The sequence below is a fragment of the Papaver somniferum genome, unplaced genomic scaffold (assembly GCF_003573695.1).
Source record: "Papaver somniferum cultivar HN1 unplaced genomic scaffold, ASM357369v1 unplaced-scaffold_118, whole genome shotgun sequence".
Taxonomy (NCBI): domain Eukaryota; kingdom Viridiplantae; phylum Streptophyta; class Magnoliopsida; order Ranunculales; family Papaveraceae; genus Papaver; species Papaver somniferum.
In genome coordinates this window covers 9,529,300-9,556,636 of record NW_020620825.1, presented here as the reverse complement: position 1 = coordinate 9,556,636, position 27,337 = coordinate 9,529,300, and the positions used below count along the sequence as shown (strand labels likewise).

At 37.7% G+C, this 27,337-nt stretch overlaps 1 protein-coding gene across 1 annotated transcript; it reads left to right on the top strand.

Annotated features, from left to right (window-relative positions):
* Positions 1 to 4,574: 4,574 nt before the first annotated feature.
* LOC113330485 (pachytene checkpoint protein 2 homolog) lies at positions 4,575 to 6,083 on the top strand (the record flags this gene model as incomplete). The annotated part of the gene is made up of 8 exons (XM_026577292.1): positions 4,575 to 4,658; positions 4,761 to 4,830; positions 4,945 to 5,015; positions 5,098 to 5,188; positions 5,422 to 5,549; positions 5,691 to 5,813; positions 5,918 to 5,980; positions 6,075 to 6,083. Coding segments are annotated over 8 exons (639 nt in total), but the record flags the coding sequence as incomplete, so codon positions are not given.
* Between the last annotated feature and the right edge of the window lie 21,254 nt (positions 6,084 to 27,337).

The following is a 27,337-nucleotide window of genomic DNA, read 5'->3' as shown; positions in this document are numbered from 1 at the left end:
GATATTGTTGTTTGTATTCGTTGCGTAGATCTCTTTAAAAGCTTTCCGACGAGATGAAATTTGCAAAATTTCAAGACATGGTTTTCTAGATATGTTATATTCTATTTTGCTTGCGAATTATACCCTACAAAAATAGGATGCATATCGAGTTATGTAGACACTTTAATGAGAAGAGAAAAAATCCGAATTTCTTCGTACACAAGTAGAAATATTAAAGGTATCTATGTCTTGTTACTCTCTTTTCATAATTTTAAATAATTACTGGTTTCACAAACCTGGCCAAATTGGGGTATACCCAGATTTAAATGGACCTAGTTCCCTTACTAAGGGGAGGCCAAATATGGGTGAGTTTACTTTAATACCCTTGAATTAATTAACCATATTACTTAATCAGACAACCATAAAATTAAAAACCTAAAAAACTCTTAATCTTCTCTTCTTCTTCTTCATCTAGATCTTCCATCAAACTCGGAAAAAAAAAAAATCTCTGCAAATCGTCCAATTTGATTTTCCTGAAAAAATGGTTGATTCCAAACGATCAAGTAGCAATACAGATTCAACAGGACATATCAAACGATCCAAATCAGAGAAAAAAGGTAAGGGAAAAGTAGGAACTAGTGAAATCAGTAAACCCGAAAATCCAAATCCCTGAGAATGTTGAAAAGCACCCTCCACCGGCGAAAAGAAGACTGTAAGTGATATCTAAACTCAAACCCATTATTGTGTTGTGTGTTTTGATTGTTATATTAGGTTAGAAATCGAAAATGATGATTTTTAGGATTTTTAGTCTGCATGTTTAAAGAAAAAAGGATGCCGGCCTTAGGATGTAAGTGGTAGTCGGAAGGGTCGTAACATGAATATCATGTCGAATTTTGATAACTGCCATGGCGACTGTGAAACATTAACCTGGGCCGCATGGTAATCAATAACCAACCCTGCCGACTTTTCTCTAGTCGGCATCTTCTTAGACTTGTACCGTCACGATTTTATGTCACATAAACTTGATTTTCCTGAGTTAATAGTCGGCATCTTTCTTGAATAGGACCTTACCGACTGTGTGTTAGTCGGCGTGGTAGATGAATACAACCCTGCCGACTAAGTATAGGTCGGCAATGTTTATATTATCGACCATGCCAACTGTGTGACTATAACCATGTTTCAATGTGTAAAATTTTCATATCTTTTATTTGTGTATTTTTTAGGTTCCCAGAGGAAAACATAGAAGATATCCCTTGTCTTGTTAACAATGCAGCATAGCTATTAGAATGTATTGACAAGATTTATCCTTCTTCAGAAGATCCTAGTGATAAAACTGAAGAGAATTTCCCTATAAGAAAGTTACTTCTGATGGGTAAGAAAGATCCTGAAGAATTTCTAAGGTTTATGAACATTCCTAGCAATCCCCTCAACTATGAAGAATGCACATCATCATAGGAGGAAGAAGAGGGGCTTGATCCAAGAACTTTTTTCAAGGCATCTGACTTTTCTGGAGTGAACCTCTATTACAATGAGGCTGGTGACTACATAGGTCCAGTGAAAGGAAAAGCAAAAGCTGATGCTGGTGAAGAAAGGTTATTCTTGTCATCCCTCTTGAACTTACTAAGGAGCTTTCTTGGTTTAATTCCCCAACTTGTTCTTACTTGTTCGAACTCGTGCTGTTTCAATTACTTGGAAACTTGAGAGTGCCCAACAAGACTTTCCGGATCTTTATGGTTATGCAAACCAACATCAACTTTATTCATTCTCCACATGTTATCAGTGTCTTTGTTCCTCCAAAAAATAATCTTGAATGGGCATCCACACTTCTTTGACTTCGTCTTGTACACCCTAGTCGTCTTCTTATCATACACACAACCCTTTCTCTTGTGACTTGCGTCTGGCGACCCACTACACTCGCAAACCATTTCAAACCGCGTATCTCTTTGTTGGATGTTTTTCACTAGAACGCACAACTTCACTTTTGCTTTCTCAACAACCCAATTGACCGCGTCGTCTTTTTCTTTCCATTCCAAATCATTAGCATAATGTGTGGAAGTATCATGACCCCTAACACTGTGAGCTTGAGGCTGATCCGTCATCAGTAACAATGCATTCTACAAAACATCACAAGTTAGTTGATATGTACTACAATAGTCGGCAAGGTCGATATATAAAACAACAATGACCAAAGCACAGCCGGCAATGTCGAAGACTAAAACAGTGCCGACCAAACTATAGTCTGCAGGGTCGACGTAACCGCAACAATGCCGGCTTAATCATGTTCCAAATCACGTCTCCTGAGGTGCAAAAATCTTATAGTCGGCGAGGTTCATATTTTCGACCTTGCCGACTAAACACTACTCATGAAAAGTCGTGGCATTTGGTAATAAAAACCTTGCCGACGCTTTTAGTTGGCAGGGTCGATAATCGTCGACCTTGCTGATACTGTGCAGCAAAAGTGGAAAAAAAATCGATCATTTGCATGGAAAAATCACAATCTTCACCATGTAAGTTTTCTACCTGATTACTCGCAGCTCTCTTTTTTTCTTCTGGGTCATTGGATTCTACGTTTAGCTCAAGGCATTCATCACTTCCATATCCATCTTGGGTTTGAGGAAAATAAAAGTGAGGATCATGCATATAATACATTTGATCATGATTATGTAGATCATCATACAAGTACTCATTTGTAGGAGAAAAATTAGAAGACTCCCCCATTTCAAAATCAGGATTAGAATCACTCATTTCACTCATATCACAAATTTCTCAAAAACCCTAACTTTCCCCCCAAAACTTCCTCTACTACTTCATACTTTTTCTTACTCTCAATTATTTCCAAATCCACTAATATAAATCAACTAACTAATTTAACTAATTTAATCATATCAATTAAATTAGTGTTAATCATTGTAGGAGTAATTTAGCCATTTAGAAAATACATGGTTAGGAGATGGCTTGTTTTACTTCAAAATGATCTAGGTTTTGTCTCATTATGTACTCCAATTAATCTGGGTATACCCCAATTAGGCCAGCTTCACAAATCAATAAAATATTTTGGGCTTATAAATAAGAAAGACATTTTTTCGGGGGCCTTCATGACACCTGCTTTTAGTACAGGTGGGGTATTCAGAGGTAGGAATTACCTATAGGTACTAGTTTGGTGATACTAGTTAGTGGCAGGTCCACCCATTAAAGCTCAGTAATCAGAGGTCCATAATTAAAAGAAAACATAAAAATGGACCAATTTTTTTTATTCCTGGTCCTATACACGTGTGGCTTTAGGCATGTGAAATATGAAAATACCAAAAATAACCTTTCCTATTTAAAGACTTATAAGCACGAGATAAACATTTCACGTTTCATATTCGTTTTCTCTTTCCTCTCACTGCTATGCGATCAGATTTATGGTCTTCTTCAATATCTCTTGCTTCTACCAAATCAGATGAAAATTTCTTTGTTGCAATGTTTATATTAGGGTTTTCACGATCTAATTGTGGTTGTATTTGATTTCGTCTTTTATCTCCGTGTCTAATTTGTTGATTATTTTACTAGATCTAGATGAATAATCAGATTGTTTGTTCATTTCGTTATTAGATCTGATTATACCAGTTCCATTTTTGTTGGTTTTAGATTTATTTCAGTTTGTTGTTGTGTATGAACCAGCAGTACGTATATCCCGTACTGACAAAAACCTAGTTTACTTTTAAGAAGAAGAAGAACAAGATGGTGCATCATTATGATTTACGAGGAGAATATTTGTTTTCTGTTTCCAGGTATGCTTTCTAATCATCTTGTTTGATTATTTTGTTCGGTTTTTCTTCTTTTGATTTGTTTTTTTTATTGTATTATGATAATCAAATCGATTTGATTGACGCTTTTATGGTTTTTAGGTTTGTTACAGTTGTTTTTCGTGTATGAATTAACAGTACATATATGGCGTACTGATACAAAACTCTTCTGATTTTGTTTTATTCGAAGTTTTTCCAATTTTTTTGGTTCGATCCATGAGTATGTATGTATAATACTGAAGTTTTGTCACCTTTTTTTTGTCTTATCCGTCAGTACATATACGAAATACTGTAATATCTATTTCGATCCTCTTATTTTTCATAGATCAGTTACCTATTCTTGTCATCCAGTTGATTTGTAGTTCATGAATCTTCAGTACATTTATCACATACTGATAGGAAGTGCTATTTGGTTGTGTTTTTGCTCCTTTTTTAGTCTTATCCGTCAGTACATATACGAAATACTGTAGTATCTGTTTCGATCCTCTTATTTTTTATATATCCGTCACCTATTCTTGTATGCAATTGAGTTTTTGCCACGTTTTTGACATGCAGTTCAACTTTTAGTTGATGAATCCGCAGTACGTATATGTCAAACTGATATAAACTTCTTCTGATTCTGTTTTATTCAGAGTTTTGTCACTTTTTTTTGGTTTGATCCATGAGTACGTATGTGAAATACTGAAATATGTGCTTTGATTTTTGATTCGGTTATATTCATGGATTCATCATTTCTTGACATGTAATTGAGTTTTTAGTTTATGAATCTGCAATATGTATATATATGACGTAGTGATAGAAACTTCTTTTGATTCTGTTTTATTCTGCCAATTGGTTGAGGTTAATGCACATTCTTTATTCAGTAAATGGTTCTCTGAAAGTGGTAAATTGGTATGTACATTTGCTCTTCAACTGCTTCACTGAACTTCCAATTAAATGTAAAGAAATCATAGTCTTTTGAAATTCAATCTTTGTTCAAATTGTTTTAATCAGGTTGCGAAACTTTTTCAAAAAATCCAAGAGATGGTAGAGGAAGATAACATCCTGGTATTTGTTTTGATTGGTGAGAATATCTTCATCCATCCACATTATTGTACTTTCTGCTAGGTTCTTGCACAAACTCTTTTGCTAACTTATTTTGACAATATGTAGTAACAACCTTTCTTTTGCTTTGTAGATGAAGTTGAAAGCTTAGCTGCTGCTCGAAATGCTGCTTTGTCTGGATCCGAACCTTCTGACTCGATTAAGGTATCATAACTTCTCTGAACTGGGAACACAAAGTAATCTGATGCACTTTATAGCCATGTAACGTAAGTTGTATTATATTCAGGTTGTGAATGCTTTACTTACTCGGATGGATAAATTAAAATCCTCGCCTAACGTCATCATCCTAACAACTTCAAATATTACAGCTGCAATAGGTACGCCTGCAATGAATCAGTACATTCTTTTTATTAACTATAGATGCTGCCAAAAGTTTCATTTTTCCTGCCAGGAAAGACTTTAATTTCTGGAGTTGCCCGTATGTAGCATTTAAGAATCCTTTTATCGTGAGACCCAGCCAGTTTTTTCGAGATCTGGAATAGAAATCTGTGTTCTATACGCATCTTTGTTAAAGGTGGAATCTATAGACTGACTATGGTTTAGATTCCAGATATTGCGTTTGTCGATAGGGCAGATATTAAGGCCTATGTGGGGCCTCCAACCCTTCAAGAAAGGTATGAGATACTAAGGTCGTGCATCCAGGAACTGATTCGAACTAAAATTTTGACAGATCAACAGGTAATGTTTCCTTTTCCTCATTCACCTAATTGTTGATAAGCGTGACTTCAGAATTTCTAGATTATTCGGAGAGACACTGTGGTTCAGTCTGCCAAAGGTCCACTTACTAGCTTGTGTTGATCCATGTTTCTGTTATTCTAGGAACCACTCATTCTTCCAAGTTTTGCAAGTGTAAGAGAGAAACTGAATGCACCCAGCATACACGAGAGTCTGGGTCCACTTGAATTGGCTAAGCAATTGCTGGAAGCCTCAGAAATTTGTGAGGTCAGAGATCAACAAATAATTCTTAAAATCCATATGATGAGTAACTAATCCAAATTTGATTACCTAATAATACTTAAATGATTTTGGATTCTTTGTTATTTCAGGGATTAAGTGGAAGAGCATTAAGTGGAAGAGCATTAAGATATATACTCAAATTTGTAAACAGTGTAATAGATATGTACTCAGATTTGTAAACAGTGTAGCAGATATGTACTCAAATTTGTGGTCATTTCCATGTTTTAATTAAATTTGGACCTCCAGATAAAATAAAATCCCGATTCGGTATAAACAGTGTTGCAGATATGTTCTTCTGACCGTTTCAGCGGTTTTAATACGGGAAACAAAACCGTAAGAATGTGTTGCATTCTTCACACGTGTTTAGCTCTAGGGTAATGTGGTCATTTTGCTTGTTTCAAATAATTATGGACCTAGTGATAAGTCTAAAATCCGATTGGACCCTAATATAACTAACTTATTGGGCCTAGGACCAACCAACAAATTTTCCTATTCAGAGATATATATCCTATTCACCAACCAAGCCCGTTGGATAGATACTAGTCATCTTTCTGACTTCCACTTTAGATTCCGTCCTCCTCGCATCTTTCTGACTTCCACTTTCCGCCATGTGTTTCCCATTTACAGCCCTTACGGTCTATGTACCAACGGCTCGAATTTAATAGACTTACCCAGGGCCAGGGGTAGGATTCTCTGCATCTTCGATAGTTGGAAATTTTGAATCTAATTATCGACGAAAATGCTTTGTGCACCAGAGTTACCCCCACTTTTCCCCACAGTCACAAACACACGTTAAAACCCACCCCCTATTTTTTCCCGGGCCCCACCCTTCTCAAAACAATGGTCCAAAACGGCGACACCTATTGGGGGAGTGATATGGGGTATCTTTGTGGGGTCTGTAGCCTAGTTAGCAATTCGGGATTCGTCAAACGTACGGAACGGTAAACGTACGAGTATTATACGGTTTTGTAAAATCCAGATTCGGTCCAAAATTCGGTTAACGGGACGTGATTCATCAGTAATTCGAAACGGCATACGTACGTGTATAATTCGATTTATAAATGTGAGTTCGGCTCTGAAAATTCGGTATCTATATATAACAAATAATTTGTATTTATAAGGTTATAGACCAATTTTAATGCATATGTGTGAGTTATTTAAAGAAAAAATAAACTTAATATGATGATATTAATAATATACACAACATTAGTTATCTAAGAGGACGTCGTATGGTGGTTTAGATGCTTGGTTAGTGAGTTTGAGATCTCTTTCACCTTCACCTTCAAATCTCTTCAGTCGTTTTTGTTTCATAAAAATTACAAAACGTCTAATATTGGTCGTGTATGTTCGGGAGGCAGTAAAGCCCAAAAAGTGGAGTCTTTGAAAAGTAAAAGCTAAAGAATTTATGGCGAATTAAGCGGACGTATCATTCGGGATACGTAAAATTCGTGAACGATTCGCAAATAATCCGGGAATGCCACAAAATACGCGACTTGGGTTCGGAGTTGCAAACGTACGCGAATAAGACGGTAAAATTCGTGATACGGAAAAATTCGTGAATGATTCGCGAATCATTCGCGAACTTACTAACTAGGGTCCGTAGCACCTTCGAATTATCGATACACTTGTGTGACATGTCCGTATGTTTTTACCTGACTAATAGTTAATTCAGAAGCAATAATTCTAAGTTTTTTTGGACAAGATTTTGAGCCATTGTCGCTGTCAAATTAAGACATCAAAAACTATACTGTTTCCGTTTCAAAAAAGTAGGCTGATTTTATGTATAAATTACATTTGAAACCGGCCTATTATTTTAGAACAGACGAAGTATCCAAATAATTTCAAAAAAGATAACATTGTACGAACATGTATGCGGAAGATCTATAAAAGAGTTATCGGCATCACACTTCGACTGGATACATATGGTGAGATAGCTTGTTCTTATGGTCTGGGTTTCGACCATCTTTCGGATTGTTGAAAATAAACCCTTGACATCAATTCCTTATTTACAAGTCAAATCTTAAGAAATGTTAGCCTTTCATTCTTCTTCTCCGTTTTTCTTTTTCTTTCCCCTTTTGGATAAGTATAACTTCTTTCTTCGCATGTCTAAAATGAGAAAGTCTGGACCATGACTTCAACATGAATATTGGAATAAATTTTGTGCGCCCGATGAGCCAAAAAAACCACATGCATATATCATAATTCATGTCATTCTGTCACTTGGGAGAAACAGATTTTTACGTGTTAGCTCAAAATAATTCCACACTTAATGCATCGAAAATAATCACAACGTGGATAAGATGTATGCCTTAACTTTTTTAGTAAATAAGGGATTTTACCTTTTTTAACTGGACACCGGTGAGAGCATGATGATAGATAGGGCTGCACAACGGGTAGGGTGGGTAGGATATGGCCTATACCCGCCACCCTACCCGTTTACCGGCGGTTAAGAAAATCTTTACCCGCCACCCTACCCGTCAAATAATGGATAGGGTAGGATACGGTTAAAAAACTGGCGGGTAGGGTAGGGTTGGCGGGTAGGAGTAGGGTATATGCACTTCTAGGTAGGGTGGGTAGGATATGGCCTATACCCGCCACCCTACCCGTTTACTGGCGGTTAAGAAAACCTTTACCCGCCACCCTACCCGCCAAATAGTGGATAGGATAAGATACGGTTAAAAAACTGGCGGGTAGAATAGGGTTGACGGATATGGGTAGGGTATGTGCACCTCTAATGATAGATACTAAACACATCATTAATTTATCTGGGAAGCACAATCGGATCTCAAACTTACCAGTGCAAGCGCAACTAGGTGAAGCATTCAAGCGACACAATCTCGAAAATGCTTCTTAAACACCGAACTCAAACAGTTTACGCTTTACACCCAAGTTCTAACACAAAATTGGTTAAAAAGACCAAAATCAACAATTCCTGGGTGAAAAGGACATTTAGATTTTGATACTGTTTAAATGGACAAAAATGTAAAAATAGCCAGGATGTAATCAGTTTCATCCTACCCATTTTTAAATATTTTTTGTTATTTTTAATTTACATCAGGATGCATCCAGTTTCATTCTTGCTATTTTTTAAGTTTAAGTCAGGATGATACCAGTTTCATTTTTGCTATTTTTTTGGTGTCCATTTCACCCATAATAAGTTTTACTCGTCCATTTGAACCATGTTCTAAAAATATTTGGATAAATGACCCATTTTCCGAATTTCTAATGGCTGCTAATAAGATCCTAATTTACTGAGATGAGTATTAAAATCCATATAAGGTATAAATATATTTATCTTACTAGTATTCTGCACGTGCATATGCACGTGCAAGCGTGATAGGGTCCACCACTTTTTCGAGTTAATACCTTACAGAAACCCGTAGTAAAAGAGTGGGTATTCTCAAAAGCTCGGGAAGATAATTTTCAAAGAAACTAAATTACTAATATACCCTTAAGTTATTTATTTCTCATCATTTATATTGGCATGGACTAAGGACAATATAATCCAAATGAAAATTACAGCTTCAAAACACTGTCCATCTACAGTGCCTAAGGGTGTTCCCTCTATAATAGTAATAGATATAGGTTTCGATAGCTTCACCAGTAAACATGTGTCCTTATTGATAACTGTTGATGGTGGATTTTCGACAAAGGTCAAAATCGTAAAATCATGATACTGCATGTTTCTGACCCGACTTCAGGAACGCATGTGATGATTCATATTTTACGATCCGTGAATCGTTTCACGATCTCTGATCGAGTTCCCTCTCAGAGCCATGATGAATATGTTTCTCGAAATGCCTCCCACCAGCTGAGCGTTCGATGCTACGCATTTCATCATGCCCTCTATGTAGAATAACACGATTGGGCGGTCCTCCTACATAATTGTTTGTTGAGGGGGCTTAACGCCTTCAGGACGTCGGCGATACTCGTTGTTCCCTGACTAAATAGAGAGACCCCCCTCTACACAGAGGAACGATTGGGCGGTCCTCCTACATAATTGTTTGTTAAGAGGGCTTAACACCTTCAGCACGTCGGTGACACTCGCTGTTTTCAGACTATGTAGAGAGACTGTGTATAGATTCGGACGACTCTCCTACATAATTGTTTTTTGAGGGGGATAAACGCCTTCAGGACGTCAACAACGCTGCACGTTGTTCCCTGACTATGCACCTTTCAGAACGAGTATGATGCTTCAACTGTCTCATATCTCGATTGTACGATAAATTAATTCTACCGTGACGTTCATCCACTGAATTCGTAGAAAATAATCTATTTTATCTCATTACTCCGTTCCATGGCTGATCCCCGGCTCGTTCCATGGATTAGTAATAGATGACCAATTTATCTCATTACTCCATTCCCTGAATCCCCGTCTGGATTTCATGGATTAGTAATAGATGCACAATTTATAATTATCACTCCATTTCATGAATCATTCTCCGCTGAATTTCATGAATTAGTAATAATTACTCAACAATCGGGCATCTGGACTATCACCGAGTAAGCCCCAATAAAATGGTGCAAGTGTATTCAACAATGATGCACGAACGAGCACTCAAATGCGCAAACGAGCATTCAGAAATATGGACAAACGAGGAATCCTACATAAAATAGGAGAGAGAAAATAATATTAAAAATAAAAATAAAAGAGGCGCCTAGGGGACCGGGCCCACTGGCCGGTCGGTCATGTCGCCGCGGCCGGTCCCCCACGCTTTTTCCCTTTATTTTTCTTATTTTCTTATTTTCATGAACTCATGAAAAATCCTTCATTCAAGCAACTTTCCTTGTTTGAGCAAAACTCACGGTTTCTCCATATTTTCACGGTTTCATGAAAAATAATAAAATAGGGAAAGGTGTTGCCGGACCGGGTTACCTACTCGACCGACCATGCTCTAACCGTGGACGGTCCCACACCTTGCAATCCCTTGTTTTCACAATTATTATTTCCCTAATTTGATGAAACTCCTCCGTTTGAACAAAAATCATGGTTTCTTCATATTTTCTCAAATATTGCTCAAACCATGAAAAAGCCAAAGAGTCAAATGGTCACATGACCGACTAGGCTACTCACGCCAAATAATAAAATATTATTATTCTCAAGATATTGATCAAACAAGCAAAGTCCTACTTGCTCATTCGAGCAAAAATCAATTTCAGTCAAAGATCTAACTCTTTTGAAAATCCAAGATATTGCTCAAACGCACATCAAAAAGTATCAAAACTCTCAGGACTGAGACACATACATAATGATGACACGGGCATGCTTCCTTGAACGACCAAGGCCGTCCCTAAGGCTTGCAAGGAGCCGGTCCTACACATTCTTGTAATTTTGACCTAATTTGCTCAATTGCTCATATTGGGTTCAAAATTTTTCCAACCAACTTGGAATTTGCTCAAACGACCATCACATCACTAAGGGACGGTTCAATGCTCCCTTGGCCGGTCCCTCACTTCTCCATAATTAGGTTTTATCACCTAATGCTCAGACGAGCACTATTCTAATAAATGGTCAACACCAGCACTTGATCATTCTTTCACCAACCGTTCAACTAAGGACTCTGGTGCACGCTCACTCGAGCACTTGGGCATAAAATGGTCTTCCATCATCCCATGTGGTCGGTCCATCCTTCACTCAGTGACCTATTTTTCTGCAATTCATCAATTGACAAACAATTGATCAAAAATTATGGTTTAGAACAAACGCTCCACAAATCATCATTTTGAGCAAGTTCAAACACTAATAAACTTATGCTGATCCAGTAACCAACATCTGGATTAATTATATAATATTTGGTAGTCTACCAATATTTTAATTAATATTTTATTGGGTCGCGTTACCAATAAATAATTCGTCGAATTGAGCAATAATTGCTCAGTTGGTCGAATATTGATCCAACTATCAATATTCAGTAATTTATCAAATTGAGCAATACTTGCTCAATTGCTCGAATATTGATCCAACTACCAATATTCAGTAATTCGTCGAACTGAGAAATACTTTCTCAGTTGCTCGAATATTGATCCAACTACCAATATTCAGTAATTCGTCGAATTGAGCAATACTTGCTCAGTTTCTCGAATATTTATCCAACTATCAATATCAGTAATATTCGTCGAATTGAGCAATACTTTCTCAGTTGCTCGAATATTGATCCAACTATCGATATTCAGTAATTCGTCGAATTGAGCAATACTTGCTCAGTTGCTCAAATATTGATCCAACTATCAATATTCAATAATTCGTCGAATTGAGCAATACTTGCTCAGTTTCTTGAATATTGATCTAACTATCAATATTCAGCCAAATATTACTCAATATTCGATAATTCGTCAAATTTACAATATTTGCTCAGATGAGCAATATCAACATTGTTTATTCCATGAATCACTGATCATTCGTCCATGCTCAATTCAACAAAACCTAGACCCACACTCTAATCTAGTCAACGACTGACTAATCAAATACACGTCTGCTTTGCAGACTCCACGTTCGTGAGATATCAATCACGTCACATGGGGGATATTAATTAGGGTTTAGTCTGGCGGCCTACAGCATGTATGTTCATCCACAATGAGAAATGTGAATAAGTCGTGCAAGCGGTTGAAGGAGTTAGCAAAGTAGTGGGTGGACGGTTAACCTGGTCTCCACACGACCTGGAATTGGTTTCACCACGATATCCCACTTTCCCACTCTTTCACTCAAGAAATCGTCACACTTACAACATAAATAAGTCCAAAATCGATGACTGAAAACAACAATCGTCTACACACAAGTCTTTTCGATCAAACTTATTTACACATATTTGCAGAAACCTTCAGCACATCCACAATCCTTATCACCATTGATCCCACAATTCTCAGCTTCCCTCCTACAGATCAACCCATCTCCCTTTTTATGACCGAATTGACTCTGGAACGTCCATTGACTTGGTTTAGGCCGGAGTCCTACAGATTGATCTCTCGAACTCAAAGCACTCCCGTGTAGTTCATCTGTGTGAGGCTAAGAAGTTTCTTCAGTTGAGGAGTCTCGCCCGAACCGCCGTCTCTTCACTTTCCTAAAAAACCAGCAAATCGTTTTTCCCCATCAACAGATTGGCGACCACAGTGGGAGATCATTCTCTCGGTTGCAATCTCACATTTTAGCAAGATGGCTGGTCTTAGGTCTGGGTTAGTTACAAATGCAAATGACGCTGGCACTAGCAACAATAACAATGATAGTATTCCAGAAGCCATTCCTGCTTCCAACAATGGTGGTGATACTACTCCTCCTCAAACCAACATTGGAAATCATCCTCTCTTCGGCCGGCATCCCAAGGAAGTCAGAGAAAATCCGCCCACCATAGCTGATCTCATGAAGGTTCGAGAAGTTCTCTCCAAAAATCAAACTGATATGGCCACTACTCAGAAGGAACTATGCCATTATCTTAAAACTCTCACCCACAAAATCTCAGAGAAAACTAAGCAAGGGTCGGAGAAAGGAAAAGCCAAAGAAGCAGACCCTGAAATTTCACCAATCCATATGGTGGATGATGATAAATCCTGCAAAGATGCAGAAAATCCACCGGAGAAGGAGTATGCAGGTTTCATCACTCGTGAGGATCTGGAGCGCTTCATGGAGGCTCGAGGAAAAGACAAGGCACCATCTGTCTATCGTCATCAACCGCCATATCTTGCTGCTACACAAAGGATCCCTCTCCCGAAAGGTTATACTTCTCCGACGTTCACATTTTATAACAGAACAGGGAACACTCAAGAACACGTTTCTCGATTCATGGAGGCACTAGGAGAGCACGAACACAACCATGTCGTCCGTCTGAAAGAACTCTCTAAATCTCTGAACGACCGAGCATACACCTGGTATAATAACATTGCACCTGGGAGCATCGCTAGTTGGGAGAAATGGTTAATGCCTTCTACAGGAAATACTTTTTTGTCTCTGAGCAGGTTACTCTTTCTGACTTAGGAAGAATGACTCATAAGAACACCGAACATCCGAACGACTATGTGAAGAGGTTCAGAATTCAAGCTTTGTATTTCCATGACCCTAATGTCACCGAGTAACAATTGTTGGACTTGTGCATCAACTGGAAAATCTCTGGTTCCATACCTTTTCAGAACTTCATGAGCCGGCTAAGCGATCGGTAATTACTTCTCCAGCTATACTGGAAAGAACAAAAATCGTCAAAACCGAGGAGCTGCAAGACACTCGAAGCAGCACCAAACGCCTAATCAATAAACAGAACAATGTTCAACCTTCCATGAATGTTGCTAAAGGAAGCAAAAGGAAAGCTGAGGCGCAGCAGCATAAGAATGCTCCTCCAACGTCTCATCCTACGAAAGCACCAAGAAAGGACAACCAAACTCGAAATACACAAACACCTACTCAGCGTCAGCAAAATGATCAGGAAGTACCAGACTTTCCATTCCATATTGAAGAGGTAATCGAGTTATTGGAAGTCTGGATCCAAGATGGTGCGATCAAACGAGAAAGTGGAGAATCTGCGTTACTGTCACTTTCATGGGTGTGTCAGTCATCCGACCAGTGATTGCAGAACTTTGAAGCGCATATTCAAGGAAAAGGTTGATTCGGGAGAACTGGGGACTGAAGGGGTGCACAAGAATCCTCTCTCAATCAGAACCTTTACGTTCTCTGAACAACTAGTCAAAGAAGCAGTTTAATCATTGATCGAGCATGCCTGCGAATTGCTTTATCTGTCAAAGGCTCAAAAGATGGACATGTTTGCAGATTTGAACCATATAGTGTCTGGGAAATGCCTATCTATCTCAAAAGTGCTCCCTGAATCTCCAGTCACTGACAAAGAGATGTACGACTGGGGACTTCTCACCACAGTGCACCTGAAAGGAAATGAATTCAAGCGAGCGTTGGTCGATGTTGGCACTGCTGTCAATATCATCCCTTTGAAAACTCTCAGAGCTACAGGCATCACCCGACAAGAAGCCACTCATGCTCCTATCTCAGTAAGAGATCATGAAGGAATCTCCAGGGATTCTTATGGTTACATCATTCTCAAGATAAAAACTGACTCAACCTGGGAAGAAACCAAATTTCACATAATTCGGGAGGACCCAGGATATGATATGATCCTTGGACGAACATGGATTCATGATGAAAAGGTAACTCGAACACCTTCAATTGCACATTTCTTTATTGAATAAAGCTCTGACTCAGAAGAAAGCTCTGACTTAGAAGAAATAGAGGATACTCCATCATTCGAGCATCTAGAGAAAGTTCAAGCCCTGATAGGACTTACAAAAAAACCTGAAGAGAGCGCACATGAATTCGTCAAAATATTCCGCACTCAGGCAAGTCTTATTCCCCCTCATGCGTCCATATTATCAACTTTCAAATATTCTACCCTGGTCTGGGGACTCAATTTTACTCATAATCAAGCTATCACCAAACGTTATGAGTGGTGAGTCTCGCCTCAGCAATATTTCACCAAGTGGTTGTACGTAGAGCCTCTCGGAATCCAGCGTATTACTGACATGGTCATAGCTAGAATAATGACCGAGAACGATAATCAATATCCTAGGTACTCAGGTACTCTCCCTTGCGTGAGTGTCCCATGTGACGCAGGATTGGAAAGCTCCACCAACATGGAATCCCACTATACGAGGAATTCCGAACCAGCAAAGGATATTCAGGGCACGAGCAACCAAGCCTAACAAATTTCATGAAGGGGATTTAGTTCTCAAAGAAACTAAGCGTAATCTCCATTCCACAAGGAGCTCTAACTGCGAAGGGCCTTTTATGATTGCTAAGTCAGCAGTCGGAGGATATTACAAATTGGCTGACATGAAAGGAAAGACAAGTGTGCCAGTGATTGCTAAAGGCTTTTGACGCATGAAACATTCAGCATTGGTAGGACTAAGAAAAGATACCTACTATATTAAACCGCAAGTATATGGTGTCTATAATGTAATACACGACAAGTGCGGATCGTTCCCACATGGACTTGGTTGGTGTAAAGTCGAATTCAGAGATTTTCTATACTAAATTAGATCAAACAAGGAGTAGTCGATACGACAAGATGATTGGTAAACAAAACTCAACTAGAGAACATAAATGTAAATGAAATAAAGGATTAAACACTTGATAAGAGGGCACTAGAGCTATCAATTCCACCACATAACATACCCTAGGAAGTTCAGCTAATGAAACTATTGTTATCCTTATAATAGACAGCGATGGAGATTCAAGTCCGCCGCATATCCAAGGTTCTCTTCAGATGGATAATTTAACGTCAACTATGGTGTTAATCCCTAGAATTAGCTGTCTTATTACACCACAACTAATCACAAATTAACAATAAACAGTTAAGCATGAGTTGATGCTACAACTTATAAGTATTCTAACTACCTAAGATGCGTGACATTCTAGGTGAAAGTTACAGATTGTAGCACAAGATTAAATATATCCTTAGTCATTTAAGCACACAACAAGAACAACAACACCAACATGAATAACCTAACAGTACATTAAGGGCTTCATCTAAGCCCTAGCTTAAGAAATTAAAACATAACTTTGGTGAAAACAGATGAGATGAGAATTGAGATATTCATTAAAGTAACTTTGTTCTCTTTCAACTGGTGACAACAAACTCACTACTTAGAACAAGGCAGAGAAGCAAGAAGTGGAAACTAAATTTTTGTTTATGACCCTTCTCACTTGCATATCCCAGTTACACAACAACCCCCTATTTATACACAGATTTCTCCTTCTTTTCTCAGTCCCTAATATCATCAGAAACAATATAAAATTCAGGGAGTTTTGTGTTCTCAGACTCACCACTTAGCACTCTTCATTCACGTGTATCCACTGCACTTATCTTCACCAATTGACTGATGTTGTAGGTGTTGCAGAGATGTCAGATTCAACCCTAATTTGACCACTATGTCCACCACTTCCACCTTATTGTTGCCAATTTTCTCAAGGAGAACCAAATTCAGACCTCTAGCTTTCCATTCTGTCACTTTAGAGAACCAAATAGCTGACCTACTCTTGTATTTCATAGTCTAGGGTTTTGACTGAAATGGATGAGGATAAAATAGGCACGCAACTAGTCTGACAAAGGGAAAAGATGATGATAGAGATAAGGGTGATGAGTATTGAAATTGACAGGTATTTGGTTGTTGATGAGATTGGTAGAGTTAGGGTTGAAAATTGACGGTAGGTTGTCGGGGTGAAGAAGAGAATGGGGACTGTTTTTGAATATAGCAAAAAGAAAGAAGGATTTGGGATGTGTTTGGGTGTAAACCATGAATATCGTGTTTTTGGTATAAGAGTGAAACTTGGATCTGGTTTGTATTGTTTCCCAAATCGTTTTTAGCACTTGAACTTCGACCCATTCAGTTGTCCCCTATCAATTGTTAGCCAACACCTCAAATCTGATCTCTTCCTGTTGTTGTTCATGGTGCAACAACTTCTCATTGTTCAACCTTTCGTTGATGATTCTATTTAGTCTCCTGCCATTACAAAAATCAGATTATTACCACATTTTTACACGCAACGAACAAGAAAAGCAAAATACATACAATTTGGCACAAATATAAGAAATTAGTGCACAAGATATCATAAACACCTACAAAATGATAAGAATATATACAATATTAGGTGTCTATCAAGCGTCCCAAGGTGTTTTATGTTCAAGGCATGAACTCTCGAGACACCTAATGTTTTCATTTTAGGATTTGCTTTCACATGTATTTTCAATTCCTCTAAGAGTTTGCAATTCTTGCATTCAGTATCTGAATTCAACAATTTATCAAAGTTCTTTTATTTTAAGAAAATCTCTACAATTCCAAAATCCTCAATCACTCACTTATTCAAAACCAATCAAAAAGTCAAAACCAAAATAAAATCTCACATCTCTCAGAATTTCAAGGTTCAAGAGATTATGGAAAGGAAAACTAAAGGAAGCCGGCAAAGTAAGATTTTTGCTTCTCTACATTCTCCAAGACTTTCAAGGCCGCTTTCTCCAACTCCAACTTTTGAGTCAATTCAGCAATCTTGGACATTTTCTCCACCACGGCATCACTGGTAAAAGGTATATTGTTCTCAACTGCATCCTTGATGGTGTTGATTTTCTGACGAAGCCACTTCAAGTTAAAGCCGAGTTCTTCAGATTTCTTCAAGTTGTACTCCCAATCAAAGAGTACATCTTGAGTAACAATACTTATCGCCCTGGTATGTATATCATCTATGACACGCAAGATAGTTCCTACTTGCATTTTCAAGAAGTAACTGCGTTTTGGGTCCCTGGAGACAACAATGTGACTATACATTTTCCACAATTTCTCATACATGGCAGCATACCCTATGGGAATGCTGAATCCATCAACTGATGTGTGATATGGGAGCGACTTCCCAAATGGGGGATCACAAACGATCGCTGCATTAGGATATTCATGTAATATCATGCGGTTCTCAATCATTGGAGCAACTTCAGCAGTCGTAGGGACAATTTCTTCTATTGTTGGAGCAGTCTCTTCCATTATGGGTCCGGTTTCTTCTACTTCTAAAGTGGTGACGACTTGAGCATCATTATCTTCAACAACTTTATTAGTAACATTCTCATGACCCTGATGTGCATAGCTGGTAGCATCACCATTTTGATTCGTCATATTGCTCAAATCATCATCATTGGTTCCATTATTCTCAACTTCGACATTTAGCACCTAATATGAAGATTACATGAGATTAAAGCATGGAAACCAAAGGCAATCATAAAATCCATCATTTAAGTGAACTAACACTATCTAAGTTCTTTACTATACATCCAAGACATGAGAAAATAGGGTGGAAGTCATAAAACACGTTTTTCAACAAGCTCGTCTGAAGAGATTTTATACTTCCTTGTATAAGACGACGAACTGGGAGTAATTGGTAAGTAATCTAAGGCTGATTCATATACCATTCTCTTCGTATGGATGTTTTCTAAAAAATATCAAAATTTGATAGCAAACTATCAAAGACTTGTGGTCAAAACATTGTACTACATGCAAGCTGTAAATTTTTGAAGGTCTTCTGGAAGTTCACCGTTTCACTGATTTCGGCCCCTAAACGTTCTCAAAACTCTAATAGCTGCTTTGATAAAGCTTGGAAATCTCCTGGGCATAAGAATACATGGGTAGATCGCGAAAATACGACATCGGATGAAGATTTTATGGTGTTTTTGCTAAAGGGCTGAATTCTGAAATTTTCTGATGACGTATTTCACTAAATATTTTCATTCATTCATATGGATTCCCATTCATTCACTCATAAATCAGCAATATTATACTTATATGAAGATAATATGAGATGGATACTTACTTGAGGGATTTACAAATCATTCGAAGGATTAATATGGGCAGCGTCAACATTGGGAGCACCGTTACCTCCATTCGGTCCCAATTCTTGAAGGTTCTCTTTCTCACCACCATTCGAAGATGAATGAACGACATGACCATGTTGGTCTTCCACGACAATGTTCTCCTGGATATATCAAAAACAATTATCGTTGTTTATTTCAAGAATTATCATGATTGATTATACGAAGAAATACTTACATCCACATTATCTTCATCACTGGACTATGGTTCGATTGAAACGAGACGGAGACCGCTAATACTTGATGGAGCAAAATTTTGGAATAATAACAAATATTAGTTTCATGATCCTAATTATGCGGACAAGGAAAAAGTCATGGTAGAAGAAATATTAACAACCCAGCAAAGAAGCGACTGGGGACTTCACATTATTTGGTATCATTCTATAATTCTTCCTACTTCTGCCTTCTCCACCCTGGGGACTGTCTTGAAATTCTTAGAAGTCTACATGAGTTCGAAATCTCTCAACACGGCCATCCCACATCAAGGTCTATAAAATAATTAAGATGTAGTTATCATGCATTCACCAAAATCATAAGGAAAATACTTACCTATGAACATTCCGGAGGCGTTTTTCTCTTATCACCACTTGAAAGATGTTTCAATCTTGGTCGATAAGAAATCATGTCAGGAGGAGGAAATTCTTGTACCGGAGACTTAACATCCATCGCAAACTTATGCAAGCGCTCCAGTTGATGATGCCAGAAGTCTATATAACCTGGAGTTACATAAGTAGCTCGGTCGAAACAAGGAAACATGTAATCATTTCCTTCCACGTGTGTGCAATCTAAGTGAGCCTTCAAATGCTCAACTGATGGGTTATTCATCCGATAACTCCGGGTACGCTGATCGAGACCCATTTGTCGAGATGCTCTATCGATATTATATTCTTCCACCTGGAATTTTCCGTGCATTACTGATACTAAGTAACAAGGAGTGCAACTCAATATAAAATATTTCTCTGCATCACTCAGACCGACGCCAGATTTCGACGTGGCATTTTCTTCAGCAGTATTGAAAGTGATCAATTGTGATAAGAGAGGAGGAACCAACACCCAGGGACGAAAATTAAACTCGGATTCTTTGTCTAAAACACTGGTGAGGCGTATCTTGTGTTTTGGCTACTTTGTAGACCAGCGCATAATCCTGGCATTATTTTTATCGAGGAAATCATGACGACTATCAACATTGGGTCCTTGCAAGACGCTATGAGGAATTGGAGCATAACTCTCAAGGTGCTCCCACATCAAGGCTTGGAGAAACATCGTATTAGCATATGTTTCAATTTTCATTAGGCCATTAGAAACGCTGGAGTCTACGACTATAGAGTCTAAATTGGAAAATACCGAACCCAAGAACAGACTACCAGAAGTTTCTCACCTTTAGCCATTTTAATAGCAAAAGGAATCACAAATGGCTTCAGTAAATGTCCACCATCCTCAAGAACGTCTCTGGAGAGCCACAAACTAAGAAAGCATCAATGGTTAATGCACCATCAACAGGTTCTTCAGGAATTCTATCTCTCGGCCACCAATGCTTCAACCATCGAGCATAACAAAATTTGGGTGACTTGTTGAATTCGTGCATCGTAGCTTTCAATACATCATACATTACAGTCTCCTCTGCTGAGAGATCTTCAGGGAAATTACCAGTAATTGGGAGATGCAATAAAGCGACTACATCTTCCAAAGTGATGGTGAATTCTCCCCATCCGCATATGAAAGTATGAGTATAAATGCACCAATGGGCAAGCAAAGCCACCATACCTCGAAAATCATGATGAATGGTTAATTCTCCGGCTGCTTGAATAGCTCGTGTTACCCGTGCACGATCCAACATGTTCCTTACACGGCTATAACCCAACATATGTCTTGGCCATCCAGAAAAATCCGTCAAAGGCTTTCGGGAAAGCTTGAATTCTACATGTGATCCCAAGTAGTGTTTCCCTTGCAAACAGAACCGAGTTATTGCTTGAGGAGATACCAACTTGTTCTGAATAGTACTTATGGGATTTATGAGCAGCCGAAACGAGGAACCTTAGGGACGCTTTTCGGGTTATACTGAAACACAAAGAATTCATCCTCAGTATTTGGAATGTTCTTGGTTATAGGAGCGTCCTCTTTTTCCCTGAAAATCCCAGAATCATCATTTCTAGAAGATACATCTGTAGAAGCATCCTCCCCAGAAGACTCCTCTCTGGAAACATCATCTTAATCGGAAGCGCTACTATGAGAATCAGTCATCTTTGGAAAGTTGTTGTGACATCAATGCAACAAATTTCATCAACACAATGGAGTTAAAGTACAACAGAATAATTAGGATGCTCACATCAGCGTCTACAAAAATGGTAATCCTCAACTCTTACCTATTTACGTTTTCACGAACTTAGTGATAATAACGTAAAACTTCGAAAACTTGCTCACCTTCGAACCTGTGAAGATGAGCAAAAAATTCATTATTCAAAGTCGACACCTGACTTTTACGAAAAATCAATTCACATAATTTCCGCCATGTGAGCAACTCTCATTGGGTGAACATTTGTTAGTTTTTGTGCATACACTAACAAATCACAAAATTCATACAAGCAACATTGTATCAAAAAATTGTTTACTTCTAGCAATCGCTGAAAACTTGATTTTACATGGATTTTGCAAAAAAAAAAAAGGCACGTAAATAAAAAAAATAAATTTATTTTTGTGAGATAATGACTCGCGTAAACTCAAAAAAAAATTACGTTATTTATTATTAAAAGAAAAAAAAATCTTTTGTTTCGCTCAAATGAGCATTCGCATATGAAACGAGGTCTTTTCTGTTTTTGTAAAGGTCCACATATTCGAAATAAAATTTTGAAAGTTCACAAACATAATTTTATCATGAAGTGCAGGTCTATTTCAAAAAAATATCTTTGGATTATTGTTTATTACTTTAACTACGAACGAATATACGTTTCCTAAAGGTATTTGTGTGAAAGTTCATGCTTTGAAAGTAAAATTTTATTTTTTATGAAACCTCATAAACAAAATTTTATATACTATAACTAAAACATGTCTATTCAAGGATTCATGTATCTCTTTCATATTAGGGATTATTGCTCATTTTTTAAACTAACGAACGAACGGGCATATGTTTTCAAAAAAAAAAAAATTCATGAAACTTACGCATGCATGCATGATAGACACATTTTTGTGTCTAATTTGTCTCGATTCTATATATTGATAGTTCTCATTCTTGTATTTATTTTGGTATTTTATCTCTTTGTAGGTGTTTTTGGAGAAATAAGCTTTTGCGGCGAAATTGGCTCAAAACGTGGCATTTGAACCTCCGTAGCAGACGTACCAGTGACATCCCAGAAATACCCCGAAGGAACCCCGAGAAAAGTGTTGAAAACATCCCAGAAAAATTACTAAACGCACCCAAGGGACAAGTGTTATACGGACTCCAAAAGCGGATAAGGGGCGACCACTGGATAAGGGGTAACCTTTCCCCTTCACGTTCAAATTCTGAATTTGGGCGGGAAAATAGAAACTCTCATGGCAGTTTTGGCAATCGTGATTTGGAGGATTTTGAGGTCGATTAAACCTCTGATTCTCATAGGATAGACTCCTTATGGGTCTAGGAATCTAATACGGGTGTTGAAATCGATTATACTGGGCTAAATCGACGGATTTTTATCACAACAACAAAATATGGAAAGTCGCGTGTGTGACCTTTTTTGGGGAATTTTAGAGAGATTAAAGTTCTATAAACCTTCCCAAAGATTTGTATCTATCTAAGGAAGAGTTTAGGATCAAAAGGAAAGCTCAGAAACGCGTATAAATTCTAAAACAAGAAATTGTCGCAACTTTGCCGTGAAGAGAAAGGAAGAGATTTTGGAGAGATTTAATCGGCCATTTTGATATAAATAGATTGGTTGGGTCATATAGAAGGGGTGTCGAGATTTTGGGAACCTGAGGAGGTCCATAGAAGAAGAAATCAGAGTTCGATCAAACTCTGTTTCTGCTACTGCTGCTGCTGAAGAACACGAAGAACGGACGTCTGAAGACAGTCGTTCTTCAACAGTGTTTACGACAAAGTTGTGGGGGTCGCAGCTGCAGTCTCAACAACACTTCATATATATCGTTCTTCTTGTAACAGTGAACAACGCCTTTGCAACAGTTATTTCTGTTGCGATTTTTCTGTTCAGTTGTTTTACTCCCTCTTAATCAACTTTTGAGCTTTATACATGTATTTTGAGATCATGATTAATATGAGGAGCTAAACCCCAACAATGGGATGGCAGAGGAAACCCTATTTCACGCATGTGGTAATTTTAATAATTCTTTATGACTTTTTGCACTTATTTTAATTGATTCATGATTTTCACTAATTAGTTGTGATTTAGTTTGATGGTGTATGCTTAGACGTAAGAGCTTTTGATACACCATGCTTGTGATTTACATCTAAAGTTTTGAAAATCTATTGTTGGCAAAGAATAAGAGTTCATATTTTTAATATTTGAGCTATAATTGACTGGAGTTATTAATTGAGTCACATGAATGGAATTTGGTGGAATTCTGAATCTCAGTACCTCTCGATATTGTGACAGCTTTCCTTGTACATATTATATTAAGTCTAAAATCGAATCTCAACAAGTCCGAGAAACGAACACTTTACTTACCACTACAAAACTACATCAATTTTTGGCGCCGCCGACACGGATTTGTATTAGGTTTTAGGTTTTAGATTTATTTTATTTCTTTTAGAATTTTTGTTCTCTTTTACGCCTTTGGTATTTTTTGATTCTTTTCAGATTTCGATCGAAGCTACAAGGAAATAAAAAGTGCTATAAAAGGAAGCATCGCCAAAGAAGGAAAGAAAAGAGGAATCCAAAAGGAGTGAAGAAGAATATTTTGTATATAGTTATTTTGTTTTATTTTTAGAAACTGTAAATAAGGTTTTAGTTTTTATAATTTTTCTTTTTATTTTTGGACACTTTTTGGACTTTATTTTTGGACTGGACATTATTTTTTTAAAACCCTACGGAAGGGTTAAGATTAAATATAAACTGTTTGCAGGGAAGGACGACAGTTAGGATACTGTCTCGGCCCCTCGGGTTCGTACACTGACATCGGAGTCGGTGGCCTGAGTCAACTTCAACGGTTCATCGCCCGTCTGGTACGGGAGGTAAGACTCTATCCACCCACGAATCCCCTGTCAGTGGGTTTTATTTTGTGTGACAACTCACACCCCTGCAATAGAATGTCGAACTGGTATTACAATAGCCAATACAACGAATATCCGACTGAGTTTCAAAATGGACGTTACTACTTTGACCATAGTGTGAATAGTGGTTGGGAACATCAGCCTTTTCAAGGTTATGGCTCATACCTTGATGAGCCCAATTACTATCCACACACGCACCGGTCATACGAGCAAAATTATTATATTTCTCCTTTAGAAGAGTCCCTCAAGAAATTAGAGGAGTCGACACGTAAGTTAGCTGAGATGAATAACTTAGTTTATGACGAAAGAGAACTTTCTATATAGGAATCCTTCAAGCTGATAGCTGAGACGAACGAAAGAATTGCTCGAAATAATCTTAATTTTCAATATAGTGTTTCCAATAATACCCTTGAAACTGAGGATAGTAATTTTCATAATCAAGATGACGAGGATAAAATTGGTAACACTACTTGTTGAGATGAGGTTCAACCATTTTCATGTTATTATAATAATGATTATGATGAGGATAGTGTTGAAGAAGAATTTGAAATAAGTATGCATAGCGATCAGGAATTTGTTACTCCAATTGAGCTTAATAATAATATTATTTCTAGTTCAAATCCAAATAATTTTAATAATTATTCACCTATTCAAAAGGACGAGGATTTGACTAGAGATACCCCCGTTTTAGACGATGTAGTATTTCCTTTTGGTTACGAAGCCGATAATGGTTTAGAGGAACGAGTTTATTCTGAGAAAAATATTTTAGAGTCTAGCGATTTAGAAACAATAGTCTTAGACGAAGAAGATGAACTCGTAGAACATTTAAACATGTGTGAGGAGGCATCACCTGAGTATAACCTAGAAGAAGCAATTGACCATTTTCATGATTCTGATGATCTAGAAATTAGGGAAATTGTAGCTAGTCTATCTAGAGACACCCAAAACTCCAAGTTTGGGGGTGATTATCATTCTCCATGTGATTTAACTCTTAGAAAGGTCCCTCACTTGGGTCTTGACATATCTGCCTCAACCATTTTACAAGATTATCTTCATACACGTTTTCCTGAACCTAGTAATGTCCATAACGAAGTTCAGTTATTAGAAACCCATCCTCTGGTTGATGTGGTTGAACCAGGCTATGATACCCAGATTGACTTTGTTTTCCCACCAAATAATTTTCTTCCAAATGTGGGAATGTATGATTTTCAAATGTGTCGAATATTAAGTTTTGAGACTAAGCCTAAGTACTTTAGGAAAATAGAATTGACACATTTGCTTAAGATTGACCGCCAGTTTCATTGTGGTCGATTGTGTGAGTCAAATCTAATTGACTTAGAGGATCCTCAATTATTCAGGTTATTATTGTGTGCTACTAAGTTTTTAGTTGAGTTTTTCCAGACTCTTAAGCTTGAACATTCGGATCTAACTTATGAGGAAACGCAACCCATGAAAATATTTTATCTAGACCCAGTTATAGAACCTGAACCTAAATCACAACTAGATGTAGTTGTCTTAAACAAGAAACTAGACAAGGGTGTGCTTTATTTGATTTTCTTGGCATGTTGTAGATTCCTTTTACTCGTGATAGCTCTATTTGGTTTCGATGACCCACAATTATTTCGGCTATTAATATATGATTATATGAGGTGACTAAATCTTCCAATGTCTGGCTGAGGACTTTAAACTTAGCACTTCTTGGGAGGTAACCCAATTTCATGCAACACGGTAATGTTTTTCCTTAACTCTTTTGCTTCAAATGGTAACAATTTCTCCTTGTTCATGCTTTTAATTTTATATTTAGAACATTTAGGACAATGTTAGATTTAAGTTTGGGGGTATGGGAGAAACTTTTTAGTTGCAGTATAAATAAACTCCAGAGCCTAGAAATTTATGTTTACTAAGGGTGGCACTAACTAATCTAAGTGGATGGAAGTATGTTGGTTGTAGGAGTTGAGGAACCAATCTGATTAGATGGCAACATCTAAAGAGTCTATTCATAAAAGCACAGAGCTCAGATGTTAGAAATAACATGATAGTTTCACCATATCTCGTTGAGTCCTTTTCACTTCTATTTTTATTTTGTTTTGTTTTTAAACTATGTTTCTCTAAGTGATTAGGTGGGGCTCACAATTCAAGTTGTTACCAATGCTAGGGTGAATTAGAGTGATTGAGATACAAAAAAAAAAAAAATGAGACCAGACCACTAGACCAACCAGAATAAATTCAATAAAGTCGACCACTGGTACCCTTGTATATGCCAGCTGAGTTGACATAGAGTTAGGATTATCGACCACTGGTTCCCTTGTATATGCCAGTGTGTTGATATTAGTCAGAATAGTATCTCCGTCCATTAGGATAGGTTCATTTTGGCGGAGGTCTTCAGACAGATATGAGAAACACCGTTCACCTAGTAAACATCAAAACCATCTATGTTTTTCTCTATATCCATCTTCTTGATCTATCCATGTGATTAGTTTGACTCCGAATATGATGTCCATAGTGCAACTATCTGAGTAGAGCTCTGTGACTTATATATGAATTTTAGTATGCTTGAGTGCAAACTCGTGTACAACAATTGGAATTTCGCATCAGGGTACTTCCTCCTGTAGTCAATAAGTATGCCAACCAAGGAGATTCTTTAGTGCCTTCCAAGGTTCCGCGTAGATAGCTAGGGTCTGGAGTAAAGGTTTTGTGGGTATATCTCTTGTAATCCCTCCCGAGACTTTAACTCGGCCACTAGGGACACCTAGGGGTTTAAAGGCTTATTGCATACGCTAAATGCAATCGAGGATGCCTGCGACGGTGAGTTAGGATTTTGTTTTCTATTTTAGTTTTTCTCGAGGACTAGCAAATAATAAGTTTGGGGGTATTTGATAGACACATTTTTGTGTCTAGTTTGTCTCGATTCT